At 37.0% G+C, this 15,708-nt stretch overlaps 1 protein-coding gene across 1 annotated transcript in view; it reads left to right on the top strand.

The window, feature by feature from the left end:
- The first annotated feature begins 2,531 nt into the window (after positions 1-2,531).
- The window catches only part of LOC124722974 (fas apoptotic inhibitory molecule 1), a 54,930-nt gene continuing 41,753 nt past the window's right edge, over positions 2,532-15,708 (top strand). The window contains exons 1-3 of the mRNA XM_047248144.1: positions 2,532-2,553; positions 2,639-2,768; positions 12,406-12,531. Coding sequence (XP_047104100.1) covers positions 2,760-2,768; positions 12,406-12,531 — 135 coding nt within the window. The 5' untranslated portion in view covers positions 2,532-2,553; positions 2,639-2,759. The remainder of the gene's footprint in view (positions 2,554-2,638; positions 2,769-12,405; positions 12,532-15,708) is intronic.

The raw sequence follows: 15,708 nt of genomic DNA, 5'->3' as shown, positions 1-15,708 counted from the left end.
AGAAACCGCGGCAGTCTTGGGTACTATCCTTGTTAACAGTTTTTTTTTCAGTATTAGACAATGACATTTTGATTTTTCATTTAGCAAGACGTTTAACGAACTTTGATGAGGTAATAGATTCTTTCGGAGAAATGAAAGCACGCTGGGTAAAGCTGTAGCGAGATTAGAGAGAAAAAATGCTGGGACCTAAGGATTGAAGAAATGTGTACTGTCTTCCTTGTCTCTTGTCTTTACTGGTTTTATGTTTCCAATATTTAATTTTATGTCACACAAAAGAGGAAGTTACTAGCTAATAGGCCATAAAGACTGAAAATTTTCTGAAGAGTTCTTATTCTCCAGGCCACAAATAATCCCACCCAGTACTAATTGTGAGTGTTTTTTTTTTTCTTTTTTTGAGAGGGGTAGGATGTCAAACCAACCGACTGGGAGCAGGAGATGCACCACAGGGCATTTTGATTTCCACTGTCCCGAATATAAGTTTGATAGCTTCCATTACAAAATATACACATTTGAATTCTACAGAGCGAAATACAGTGACGTGCGATACAAGAATGCTGTGTGAAAAGGAGTGGCATTGCACTTTGGCACACTTAAGACCAAATAACATCTTTCATATATCCACAAACATATGCGTTTTATATATCAAACTCTTCAGAAAGATGTGCACTACAAAATGAAAAATTTTTGAAAATTCGATCGAGTGGGGTGTTGGGGGAGACGGGCAAGAGGAGGGGGGTGGGGGGGGGGGAGGCGCCACTGTCAAGTTTTTGCCCCGGTTCAGAACTATAGTAGATGCAGGGCTCCCACCACTCTAGGTTTCCATTACATTAGCTGTCCCATGTGCAGTGAATATGGATGAAGCACAGCCTTGTACAAGTACTAATGTAACGCCTTTGAGTGAGGACATCATTACTTCCTTGTACGATCTTTCCTTTTCAATGAGATGTTAAACTGAACGATATGTAATTTTGAAGAAAAGACGTCCAGCGCCGACGTTACACCTTTCTTCAGAAAGATGAGTTCAAATCACGTGCGTTCCAAACTTCATGGTTTGAGCAGCACAAATGGTTATGTGTTAGCCCTACAAAAGGACAATTATTCAGCTGGTCGTATTTGCTCCTAAGCACAAGAAAAACCGTATGGTCCGCCGTGGGTTTTAACGACCTGAAGAATCCGTCTAGAGGTTCAGCACGACATGCGTCTTCTTAAGATCATATAAGTCTTTTGTGCAAGCAGGAGCTAGCTTTCAGACGCCATGATGAAACAGAAGATTCCTTGAATCCCAGAAATTTTTGAACCATTCTTAACTTGTGCTAAACACAAACGAAGATCTGAAAGCACACTTGAAGAAAATGGTATATTTCGTTTTCCATAACTATACAGAACGAACTGATTGAATGTATAAATGAGTTGATTCGTGTATATAAACTTTCAAGCCTACATTGTGAACGAAGCAACAGCGAGATTGAAGAACATTTTCCTGGTTTTCATTATGTCAGAAAAGCTAGAACTGCTGCTGTTTTATTCATTGTGCTGAGTGGCGTGTTTCAAAACTGTGATATGAAGATCAAACTGGTGGCCAAAACGTATGGTGGTGCTTTCTGTTCTGGCAGGAGAATTAAAATGGCGTGCAAGCTAAGAGCCACGAGTGTGCCTCCTAAGCTCTTTTTACTCACTGTTTTGTACATAGTTTGAATTTAGTTTGGCAGCAGAGCTGTTATTGTACAAAACCAGTAAGGATTTTTTCCTCCTCGCTTCGGTGTATTCCTGCTTTTTTCCACCAGTCTTCTAAACGTACAGCTATTCTGGTGAGTATTGTTGACAAACGCATTCTTTCCAACGATGCTACTCAGTTCGCCAATTAAGCTCAGCATTTTTCTGTAGGCGGTGTGGATTTATTATCACAAACGTCGCTCGCAGTTTCGCCTAGAGGTGGGAGACTGTATGTTCTTCTCAGCCTAAACAAACATTTCACTATGTCAGTTTCTCAGAAATACTGAGAATGAAATAGACCAAATTCTTCCAGAAGCATTCAGACTTGTTTGTCTAATTGCTACCATTCCCGCAACGAGTGCTTCAGTGTAAAGGAGTTTTTCTTGTCTTAAACCCGCAAAACGTATTTGACGGACTGTATGGCTCAGGATCGCTTAACAGCTCTTAGTTATACCTCAGTACCAATACTGCGAATACTTGAAATACGACACATGGTATGACGATGTCATCGAAAGATTAGGGCAGAAGACGGTTCGCTGAGGTAACTTGTTTTATGAGTAACAACGTTCAAACGCCCAATACACCATTTCATCTGTAAGTGAAAGTGAGTATCATCATTATTGTTGTTATTATTATTACTGTTATTATTATTAGTAGTAATAGCGGTAGTCGCCGTCATCGTCTTAGTAGTAATAGTAGTAGTGGTGATGGTCGCTAGGCCAATGATCAGCCACTGGTGAAAGGGCGTTCGTCTTCTTCATGTTTAGCTCGGTTTGCTCGCTCACACGGAAGCAGGACGCTCTCCACATAGAATGTTGTATAACGCAAGTTTGCTGACAGGTGGGTGGAGGCAGAATTCTTAAGCAGAATATTGACCAGCCTTGAGAACGATCAATATGCGGTGGCCTACCTGTAAATGTTACAGTTGACCCACCTGGCTTGTTCATGAACACGCAACTCGATAATCGGTGGCGTTCGCCTTCTTGAATTGACTCTGTGGCTGTTGGGGTGAATTGGAAGAGCTGTTCAAAACATCGAACACGGTGATGAGCAAGGTGTGTACCTTAGCCTGCAGTGTCATTCACCCTGGCAAGTTTCTATCTGTTGTAGCTAGACGACAGATTCTTTACGAAAAGTCTGACTGTTTAGCTTAATTTTCGTATTTGCTTTCATTTATTTCTATTTCATAGTGAACTTTTATAACAAGTAAGAGATATAAATCTTATACCCTACGGCTTCTAACAGACGAACGTTTGATGGAGACTTGGTTAAGCAGATGTTTGTAACGGATACACATACCGTACTGTGTTTTTTCTAGTGGTGGGTTACCAATCTGGCAAATAATCCACTTGTTGTATAGTCTACATACTCTCATTTGTAACAATTATTAGTAAAGACATACGTTTTATAACGTTTCACAATCTGGTTCGTAATATTTATTACTTAGTAAAGACGTGCAATTTATTGTGATTCGCAGAGTAGATGTAATTATGGAAACAATCTCGTGACTAATATGACACATTCTGGCCTACATCCTGGAGATGCACTATCGTCAAGCATCCATGGAACTCCAAAATAAATAAATAACTTTAGTAACTAAGTAGTACCTAAATTAACTTTAGTGAGAAACTGTATCAGATTACCTTATATGACAACTGGTACTATTATTTCCCATTAAATCTAATTAAAGAACGCTTTAAGAGCACAAATTCAAAATGTCTTTACAGAAAAATCAATCTCCTAAGACTTCATTTTACTGAACAGTAGGTACATAACATTTTACTGGTAATGCTTCTTTTGTCATCCATGATATACCTGTTATTGTTTTAACATATTAGTGTGGTATTTAACATCATAGACAGCACAATAAACACACACACAAAGGGAATACTTATTTCTCAGGATGAGAAGTATGCTGCTGTGTGTACTTTTTTAAAAAAATTGACACCTTGTCTTTGACACAATCCATCATATTACTTTACAACAGATACCAGATTAATTTATGAAATGCATACAATACAGGTACAGCCAGTCAGGGTAACTTTGTACCAGGCAGGATATCTTTGTACTTCCAACTATTTTTCTTTCAAGTGGCTGGTGTTCCACTTACTGGCATTGATTTCTTCTTGAAGTAACAGAAACAATAAAACTTACTTGTACACAATATGCCAGCAGGTGGAAGGAGCACCTGCCATTTGAAACAAAAATAGTAAGTACTTCAAAGATACACTGACTGGGTAAAAGTTACACTAATTGACTGTAGTGGTAAGTTAGTTAATTTAACCTAATACATTTATGTTGCCAAGAGATTTTTTGTACTGAGTGTCAAAAAGGAGAAAGTAACAATAAAATACCTCAATGCTTCACTTGTAAGCAGAAGCAAATTGGTTCAGATTCTGGTCCAACCATGTTGATTTTTATTTTCCTTGATGACTGAATCAAGATAAAAGAAAAGTATCACCCTGTGTGAATACTTGCTCTCTAGAACCAAAAATTCTGAACAGATGATCATAAATTTATTATCAGTGAAACATAGACATACATTAGTTTTAATTTTTTTAAATATGCTTTAGGAGACCAGGTCTGCCGTTTTAATGTTTTAATCTTGTAAACCGTGTTAAATATGTAACACATGTTTGTATAAAGAAAAGACTGGAACAGCCACACATAAGAAAAATGACATTCTTATCTGGCTTTTTGACACTACTTATTTTCATACTATACAAAACACCAGTTAAGGTAGGCCTATGGACTTCTATCATGGAAGTCTGTACTTCAAATTCTTGTCCAGCAATTATCATTTCTTTTACCTGTCTTTTTTCTTTAATGAATTCTTATTAATGCGTGATGGTTCCTTCAACTAGGTCTTGGCATATTTAATTTTCTACCTTCATCCAACTGAACTAGTGTACATTCCAAATTAACTTGTTGTTGATAAGACATTCAATTGTAACTTACCTTGTCTGTTTCTGAGGTCCTTGCATTCTTAGAATTTTCCCATATTGTTGGATGGTTTTCTGTTTTTTCAAAAATTCTATCTTACAGTGATTACTTTTTCTTTCTTTTATGTTTCTAATGCCTATATCAGCTCATTTATTTTCAGTTAAGTTACTATTATTTATTTATTTTGTGTTCTGCTGATCCATGTTATGAATATTTGATATGTAACATGTCAGTTTTACAAGTCTGGTGTGGTTACAGTCTATGGTATTATGTAAATAGCACTAATCAGTTTTATATTAGAATATCTACAACTTAGGATCTATTACAGAAAATTACATTTTACATATAAATAAATATTACATAAAATTAATCTATTAGGGAAAAATAAATATGTTTCCAATAATAAACAGGCAGAAACACATACAAGGATATGGGAATGTATCTGAGACTTACAGATACATGGCTACACTGTGGCTCAGGAAGTCTACAGTTATGTAAAACAATTAACTACAATAGGAAATGCCTTAGGCTTTTTAACCAAGAGCTTATCATCAACTAAACACAATATTTGCGAAGGGGTGGCTTTAAAAATCTTGCACCCACCAGAAGTGCACCCCTTCTGTACCATACTCAGGTTTACCTATCTGTCTTTTCTTAGTAGTTTACTTTCAATAACATAATAATTTCATGTTTGTAATAAAAACATTCTTCAAACTACATTTCTGTTTTATTGTTTATGTTAAGTGATTTTATTATTTTTACCAAGTTAAGCTGACTGCCACAACATTAATACAATCCCAGCAAGCATTGTAGCGTGTCATACTTAAATCTTGAATTCCAGTACTCAGAATCCCTTTAAAAAAGATGCAGGATGACTAAAACAGAATGTTTCAAACACTACAGGTTTATTCCTACCTCTAGTCCATTTAATGGACAGTAACAGAGTAGTGATAGCCCTCATTTCACGCCAGACAATGGAAGAAACATTTGTCATCAGTGTTTGTTCACCAGACAGAAGAGAAGTGATGCCATACAGGTCCTTATAATAAGATTGTACATAGGTGTCCTGCATTTTTCCAAACCTATTCTTAATATCTTAGGGCCTGGGGGTACAGGATTATGTTCACTGTAGTATATTTATCAAGTGTAGATTTAAAAGTTCACAGTAGCTTTGTATTATTTGGGAGAAATTAGCTACCATCTTATTCATTGCATACTCAACCATACACCAGGAACAGAATAGTGAGTTCCAGTTGATGTGCTGGGCCCCCAACTTGTCAGATCTGAACCTAATCGAACACATCTGGGATGTGACATGGCACCAGAGCTCATAATTCCCCTCCCCACGATCTATGGACAGTAGGTGACTTGTGTGTGCAGATGTAATGCCAAGTCCCATCAGCAACCTACCAAGGCCTCATTGCTTCTATGCCACTGTGTGTCACCATTGTTATCCATGGACATACATGCTATTAGGCAGGTGGTCATAATGTTCTGGCTGATCAGTGTAAATTTAATCTAAATGATACTCTATTAGCACTTAAGATCACCTTTAGGGCACATTTTGAACTATTTGGTTGTATAAAATTCTTTTTCTCTAAGCCATATCTGTGTGGCATTTTCAAACATACTCAGTGACACATTGTGTGCCTGTATTGGCAACCTATTAAATAGGTTTACCCCCATTTGTATGTAACTATCTTGAGTTTTCGTAAGTCTAGCAGCTATGATGTCCATCTGCTGTTTTAAGCATGCATTATGTTGATGGGCATTTTGTCATAGATTGCAACTGTGTTGGTTTTCTTTTGTCTGCAATGAACAACTTAGTATAAGGAAGGACACAACTATCAGTATTTTTAGGTTTTTGAAATATGGTCTACAGTACTTATTATTTCTGACTCCATAGATGCACATCGGATTGCCTTCTTTTGGCAGATTCCCCATAACAGCATGTGTCAGGTGGATGTAGAAAAAGGCATACTTTCCATTAAATGGTAGCTTATTACTAATACAAGACTTTAGTTTATGTAACAACTTTGGAACAAGTGCTAACTTAGTGCAGGCATAATTGGCATTATTCTTCCATATTATTTTGAGGCAAGATCTAGCCCAAGAAGTTTAGCTGAAGCACAGTCACAGCCATCTTCTTTAATATAAAGCTGGAGAGAAAATTTACAGATTTTTCATGATTGGTATGCAGTTCATTGATTTGGAACTACTTAATGGCTGCTGTGAGATGATGCCCACTTTCTTGTTTTAATACTCCAGAGTCTTTACCATCTGTAACAAAAGCGACATCATCTGCACAGAGTGTAGATTTACACAACATAATAATGTGCAAGTTATTTACATAAGTATGAAGCTTAAAGGTCCAAACACAGAACCCAGTGTCACGTCCTGTATGATATCTGAGACATTTATTTCTTTCATTCAAGTAGGATCTGATAAGCAATAGTATCGAGCCTCTAAAACCATTACATTATAGTTCTCTAGCAGAAGTCTATGGCTGACAGTTAAATGCCATGCTGAGATTTGAAAGCATTATATTAACATGTAATCTCAATTCAGATGATGATAGCATTCTACACTACTGGCCATTAAAATTGCTACACCATGAAGATGATGTGCTACAGACCCGAAATTTAACCGACATGAAGAAGATGCTGTGATACTCAAATGATTAGCTTTTCAGAGCATTCAAACAAGGTTGGCACCTGTGGCAACACCTACAACGTGCTGACATGAGGAAAGTTTCCAACCGATTTCTCATACTCAAACAGCAGTTAATTGGTGTTGCCTAGTGAAATTTCGTCGTGATGCCTCATGTAAGGAGGAGAAATGCATACCATCACCTTTCCGACTTTGATAAAGGTCGGATTGTAGCCTATCACAATTGTGGTTTATCGCATTGCAACATTGCTGCTCCCGTTGGTAGAGATCCAATGACTGTTAGCAGAATATGGAAGTGGTGGGTTCAGGAGGGTAATACGGAACACCGTGCTGGATTCCAACTGCCTCGTATCACTAGCAGCCAACATGACAGGCATCTTATCCACATGGCTGTAACGGACCGTGCAGCCACGTCTCGATCCCTGAGTCAACAGATGGGGACATTTTCAAAACAACAACCATCTGCACAAACAGTTTGACGATGTTTGCAGCAGCATGGACTATCAGCTCAGAGACCATGGTAGCAGTTACCCTTGACACTGCATCACAGACAGGAGCGCCTGCGATGGTGTACTCAACGCCGAACCTCGGTGCATGAATGGCAAAACGTCATTTTTTCCAATCAATCCAGGTTCTGCTTACAGCATCATGATGGTCGCATCCGTGTTTGGCAACATAGTGGTAAATGCACATTGGAAGCATGTATTCGTCATCGCCATACTGGCGTATCACCCGGCATGGTGGTATGTGGTGCCACTGGTTACACATCTCGGTCGCCTTTTGTTCGCATTGACGGCACTTTGAACAGTGGACATTACATTTCAAATGTATTATGACCCGTGGCTCTACCCTTCATTCGATCCCTGCGAAACCCTACATTTCAGCAGGATAATGCACGACCGCATGTTGCAGATCCTGTATGGGCCTTTCTGGATACAGAAAATGTTAGACTGCTGCCCTGGCCAGCACGTTCTCCAGATCTCTCACCAACTCAAAACGTCTGGTCAATGGTGGCCGAGCAACTGGCTCATCACAATACGCCAGTCACTACTCTTGATGAACTGTGGTATCTTGTTGAAGCTGCATGGGCAGCTGTACCTGTATATGCCATCCAAGCTTTGTTTGACGCAATGCCCAGGCAAATTAAGGCTGTTATTATAGCCAGAGGTGGTTGTTCTGGGTGCTGATTTCTCAGGATCTATGCACCCAAATTGCGTGAAAATGTAATCACATGTCAGTTCTAGTATAATATATTAGCCCAATGAATACCCATTTATCATCTGCATTTCTTCTTGGTGTAGCAATTTTAATGGCCAGTAGTGTATATTTTCAATTACTTTTACTGTTGAGAAACTGGACCTGAAGCCATACTGTGACTCACTAAGAATATTATTTACAGACAGATAGTGACTGATTTGGAGCTGTATGCAGTATTCTGATACGTTAGAAAGAGAGACTGGGCAGTAATTATTAGGACATGGTTTGTCATCCTTTTTGTGCAGAGGAGTTAAAACTGTCATTTTTAAGGACAAAGGGAAATATCTGCTAACAGACATCTGGTTTATAAGAGAACACAGTAAATGTGCTAACATATCCACAACTTTTTTTATCGCAAAATTGGAGAGACCATAAATGGCTTCTAATTTTGAGTGATTTAATTTTGCTACTACAGTAGCAGTATCACCTACTCATACCTCTTTTCAATTAAAGAAAGGAACCAAATCTTCAAACTTTGTAGGAAGGCATTTCCATGATTTCAATTATGGATGTTGTCAATTTTATGACTATGTTATGTTGCAGCAGTGTTACTCACATTGCCAGCATTAATGAAGAATGTATTGAAATCATCTGGTGTGGTACCATTATAGGAATTATCTTTGCTAATACCTTTACTTCCACCCAACTGAATCTTAACAATAGTTCATTCTGCTTTACATTTATTTAGGGACTTATTAATATAATCATCATTTGCCTTGAACTTCCTTAATCTGATTTTAGCCTTTTATTTGTCCTTTGACCTTGCATAATTCACTCTTTCTGCATCATTATTCTTTAATTTGTCACAGGAAATCATAAACAGAAGGTTAAGTCTTTGTAGATTGAGGTGAACCTGCTATGAGAGGATGTGAGATCATGTTTCCTGACAGTTCCCTAGTTTTTCTCACTACTTTAGGATAGCAAGTTTTAAATGTTTCTGACAGTGCACATGAATATTGCTAGGATAGATCATTCAGCAAAACATTACACATGAAAGAAAAGGGTCTCTGTTTGAATTCCAATTAATGGTTTGTCTTACGTGAAGTTTCTGTGTAGATAGTCTTCACGGGTTTGCTGCCAGATAATGCTGTGCAAATTCCACAATATTTCCTCAGAGCAACTCGCCGACATCTTCAGGTGGTTGAACCTTGCTGGTGACTAGGTACAACTGATGGTATCTGCACGTCAATGTCCCTGTATGTAGAAGATGCATGCAAAGAATGTGAAGGCACATAAATGACACATGTGCATTGATTTGCAGATAAATGGCAGATACCATCAGTCATACTTAGCCACCAGCAAGGTTTAACCACCTGATGATGTCAGACTGTTGCTCCAAGGAAATGTGGAATTTGCGCGTCATCTGGTGGCAAACCTGTGAAGACTATTTACAACATATACATAAGGAAAGCTTGAAGAGTCACATGAAGTTTCTCTTTTCGGAACACTCTGCTACAGAATGAAATGTTTTCTGAAACTATTTTGGGCTTTTCCCTGGTATTTTAATTACATTTTAACGCTTCATTTAGGAACATTTTCCTGGATTCAAGTTTTTTAAGGTGTAATTAAACACTGAAACAGTCTGTATCACCATACAAGTTGGTTGGTTGGTTGGTTGTTTTGGGGAAAGAGATCAAACAGCGAGGTTATCGGTCTCAAAGGAGTAGGGAAGAATGGGGAAGGAAGTTGGCCATGCCCTTTCAAAGGAACCATCCCGGCATTTGCCTGGAGCGATTTAGGTTAAATCACGGAAAACCTAAACCAGGATGGCCAGACGCGGGATTGAACCGTCGTCCTTCCGAATGTGAGTCCAGTGTGCTAACCACTGCGCCACCTCCATACAAGTCTATAGACTATGTGCTGAATATTAGTGTACATGAAAGTACAGCTGAAACATACATACATGGTAAGATAACGAGAGATGTAAAAGAAAAATTATGCCTAAAGAGGTTACAAAAATATACTGTCTTTTTGTAATCAGTTGGTTTGTTTCACAAAGATGGTGAAATGAGAGATGTTAGAAATAAGACTGAAAGTAGATCTTCAGTATTCTCCAGGGACATTAGAATGGATGAAACCCATTTCTGTATACATGAAGATTCTGAGTCATAGTGGTATTTACAGAGTAAAATGTTTAATTATGTACCAATAGCAGAAAAATAAGTATTCAGAGTTGATTAACAGGTAACTGTAAACCTCTTTCTAACCAATGTGTAACTTCTTTCTCAATGATTCTTGAATAGCTCACTAAACTTATTTGAAACCATTGTAGTGAGCAAGATAATTCTTTGACACAATTTACACTTAAATGTGGTACCTTCTGACCTGAACACAGAAATACTGCCATCTTAAATGGTTGGGCTTTTCATAACAACAACAAAATAAATGATACTGGTACACTAATATCAACTAATTTGATACTGAATGAACTAGAATGAGGGAATTCAGGCGATTGAAAAACTTACTGTGAGCATCATGTGATGTAATTTGTAGGCTGAGATGTAGGTAGAGACTGGTATCAGAAATGATGTACTTGTATACCAGGCTAGGTGGGAACAAATGGCATTTAAAAAATAAAATAAAAACAATCAGTGGAAAAAGCAATGCATTCATGTATAAAACACTTATTTCACTAAAGTTTAAAACTTTACCTGATTTCTTCAGTTCAATAATCAATGAAAGGAGTTTAGAATTTCTTAATGTTCTCATCTGCTCCCATTGATAGTATACTACAGTTCCAGTAGAATGAAATGTCTTTCTTTCCTAAATAGCAACCACTGCACAGCCTCCAAAGCACCATTATCTGGGTAAAATTTCTGATAGCCCATCTCACTCGATAAAACAGGAAAGTGGTAATAGTCATGCAGGCTGAATCTATGTAATAATGTAGATGTAATATTTGAAAGCATCATGACGTAAAGCTTGTATGGTTTTAAGTTCATAGTGACTAGGAGTATTGTTATGAAATACTGGAATGTCACATGTTAGCATTACATGTAATTTAGATATGACAACATAATAAAGATGATGAACGGGTTTTGAAATAATTAACTTGAGAAAATGGAATAAAACATAGCCCCTGCACAGCTAAGTCTACTTGACCCCAGAAAACAGTGGACTACTTGATTGGAAACTTGTCCTAGATCAAGACAGTGGAATGTTTCCACATTATAGTTGATTTCTGATTTGAACAGGTTTATCTGTGTTTCATCATCTGCCACAATATATAGCCAAGACATTTATTTATTTCGTGAAGGCATTATTTACTTTCATTATCAGTTTCTTGATGGTATAGTTATCGAGCATTTCTCAGAATTTGGGATATTCTCTGATTCCAAAGAAGCAATAAATATTCTATGAATACTGTCTGATACAATTGTAATACCAATTTGTTTCATAGTCCATTAGTTGTTGCAGGTGACTAGTATGATTTTGAGTAATATGTGTTAATGCTTTCCCAGTTTGTTCATCTTCAGTTGACTCATCTCTGTGCGTGAATTCCCTATGTTATTATTTTGCTGTATAATATGAAGGTGTATCTTTCTTCAGTGTCTGCATAGTAGTACTTTGATTGCTTGACATAATATACATTTCAAACATAGACATTTTGATTGAAAATAATTTTTATATTTCATACTGCTTTACAGTTAATAACATTTATCACAAGCTGTCACTGTTTCATATATGTTAATAAAAATTGGATCATGATTCCTGTGCCATGCTCCATAAGGTGGATTGTGGAGTATCACTGTAGATGTAGATGTTATGAACAGATCACAGTTGATATTGTTTTTATTAAGAGAGTGAATTTTTTTTCAAAAGGAATCAGAACAGGCTTCTGGTGATCTTGTTGCCATATGGGATGTGCCTCTCAATGATGGAGTTCATAGGATTGAATTTGAACATGGCACAGCATCTGGTAAACGCATTGTAAGAGTTGATGGAAAAGTAAGTTCTTACTTTGATTTGAAATCTACAAAACCATGAACTTAAGGGAGATGCACGACTTTGCTCTATCTTAAAGATGTTTTTTCTTTCCACATATTTTAGTTATTTCCTTGAATGTATTTTTATAGTAGTCTCAGGAATAGCTGAATGTTGTGTATTGTGTACATAATATGAGGGTGGAACTAACTGAGATAATCATACTGAAAAATCTTCTGCCTTTCTGTAAAATCCCAAAGCTGCTCAGAATAAGATTGCAATGTTAGTTGGAAATTTGGTGCTTAATGTAACAAATACAGTAGAAAAAAAATGAAATACCCCATAAAATAACTCATGGAAAATGGGTTTGACAGATCATTTGTATCTTGCTGCCTTTTTTTTATTTACAAAGCAGGATAGATGCTGAGAACTTTAGTTTAATGATATATGCAAATTGATTGGTTGCTATTCAAAAGGAGCATACCCAGGATATGAGATTGGGGAGGGGGTTGCAGTGACTAGTGATAGAAGAAAATACATCACAAATAGAACACAAGCCATCTGACATTTTCACCTGTAAAGAGAACAGCGACAAACAGCAAAATAGTATGAGGTTTCATGACAAATATTACCAATCAGTATTCATTACATGTTATGGCTTTCTTCAAATTGATATATCTGTTTTTTTGGCACAGCAGGAATTTGAGTTCAGTAGGACCCTCCTCTGTCTCTTGTTGCATATGCCCATATTGCTGTAAACTACACCAGCCTCTGGAACAGTTACTTGGGCTTCTCCACCAAATAGATTTCAGAGCCAGTTAATATACGTTGTATCATTCACTCACATTTTTAATGAAGAATTTTAGAGTTGCTATATCTACTACCATTTCCCATGCTCTCATATGCTCAGTACAAACTTTTTTGTTTCCAAAAACTTCATCATATGAGCAATAAGCATGTGTACCATTGAAAACAATAGGGAAAAAGTGATATTTTTTGATAGTTTACTGTTTATCCCCTTTGATTTTTCCACATTCTATTAAGTATATTCATTTCTACACAGCTATAGGGAAAACTGTTTTTCCCCTTGGTGGTCTAGTAACTCATTATTTTAGAGCATGCAGTTGGAGACAGGAAGTTATTGCTTTAATCTCCAGCAGCTAATGGATTTCAGACAGTCCTTTTGAGTTTTGTCTGTGGAAAAGTCTTGCATATAAATTTCATTATAAACTAAATAGTGGTTTAAATTTCATGTAAAACAGTTATTTTTATGATCGTTGAGTTGGCCTTGTCAAGAGGCTGGAGAAACTCATGGGTACACCAATGCTACTTAGAGTATGTCTGCTAACATGGTACAAACAATGGAAAAATTGCAGGTAACCCCTTATCACAAAGATGAAGTGTTGAACATACCTGCAGAGTTGTATTGGTGAAATATTTTGGGGAAAACTTGGAGAAAGTTGCACATTAAGTTTCTGATCATGCTATGGTGTTAGAGAGAGATTGCAAAATACTACCTGCAGACTGAGAGATTCAAATGATTGGGGTGGTTAGTAAGGACAGGGATTCATGTGATATTGTTTTAAATGCCTTATCTGAAAATTAATTTCAGCATTTAATCTGAGAGTGACTCACAATTTCCTGGTTACAAGGAGGCTGAACTTATTGATTCAATTAACATAGAAAAGATGACCAAAAGAATCATTGACTACAGGTTTTAATAGGAACAATAAGGCTGGTACTTCATAAGTGAAACCAGAGAGATTTCAGATCACATGAACAATCAATATCTAACATTCATCTCTGAAGTTGAAAATGTTGAGTATGTTGTTGTGGTCTTCAGTCCAAAGACTGGTTTGATGCAGCCTTTCATGCTACTCTATCCACTGGAAGATTTTTCATCTCCAAATAACTACTGCAACCTACAGCCTTCTAAATCTGCTTACTGTGTTAATTTCTTGGTCTCCCTCTACGATTTTGACTCCCCACACTTCCTTTCAGTACTGAATTCATAATCCCTTGATGCCTCAGAATGTTTCCCATCAACCAATCCCTCCTTCTACTTAAGTTGTGTCACAAATTTCTTTTCTCAGTTCTATTCAGTACTTTCTCATTATTTATGTGATCTACCCATCTAATCTGAGTATAAGTAGACAAAATCCAAAGATACTGTATAATATGTGTTAAATTGATTTGTGTGAAATAGTCATGAGAACTGGGAAATGTGCATCATGGCTGAAAATCAATGTTTCAAAGTTTTTCGAAAAGCATCAAGAACATCACAGCAGTCTTAACTGTAACCACAGCCTTGTTCACAAAGATCAACTGAATGTAGCCAAACTGAGCGTATGGAAAACCAAAAGTTAAATTCAAAAGTAAAATTCTATCCACTGATCTAACAAAAAATGCTAAGAAGTTTTGGTCTAGCAATAAGTCAGTAAATGGATGAAAGCCATCTATCCGTTCATTAGATGACCATACTGGCATGAAAACTAAAGATGTCAGAGTATAGGGCAGGGTACTAAATTCCATTTTCTGAAATTGTTTTGCTGAGGAAGATCACACTACAGTTCATCCTTCCAGTTATCATATGAATGGCAAAATGATAACTATCAAGATAAGAACTAGGATAGAAAATCAAGTAAAACTGCTCAGCTAAAGAAAGGTGACTAGATCTGACAGAGATACCTATATGATTCTACATTGACTATACAAAATAACTTATTCCTCAGAATTCGGCTACAGATAACTGAATGAATTACATGTGGCAAATGTTTGGAAAATGTGCAGATCATTGCCATTTCAGGAAGAGTCACAGGACAATGGCATGCAACAACACATCAATATCAGTAATCTCAATCTGCAGAATTTTTTCATACTAGTACATTATGATTTTTCTGGGGATGAAACATCTCATCTGTAGGAATCGGCATGGATTCTTGAAACAAGAGTTTTGTGAAACTCAGCTTATTCTGTTCTGCCACAAACCCAGAAGACAGTAACTACTAGTGTCAGGCTGATGCCTAGTTTCTTGACTTCTGTGAGGTATTTGGCGAAGTTCCCATTACCTCCAAATGAATAAAACATGAACATACGGAATATCAGATCAGATCTGTGATTGGATTCAGGACTGACAAGCAAATAGAACACATCATGTCATTGTGTTAACTTCAGAGAAGTGTTATTGGACCATTACTGCCA

Source organism: Schistocerca piceifrons, chromosome X, assembly GCF_021461385.2.
Source record: "Schistocerca piceifrons isolate TAMUIC-IGC-003096 chromosome X, iqSchPice1.1, whole genome shotgun sequence".
NCBI lineage: Eukaryota > Metazoa > Arthropoda > Insecta > Orthoptera > Acrididae > Schistocerca > Schistocerca piceifrons.
This window is presented reverse-complemented; position numbering and strand designations above follow the sequence as displayed.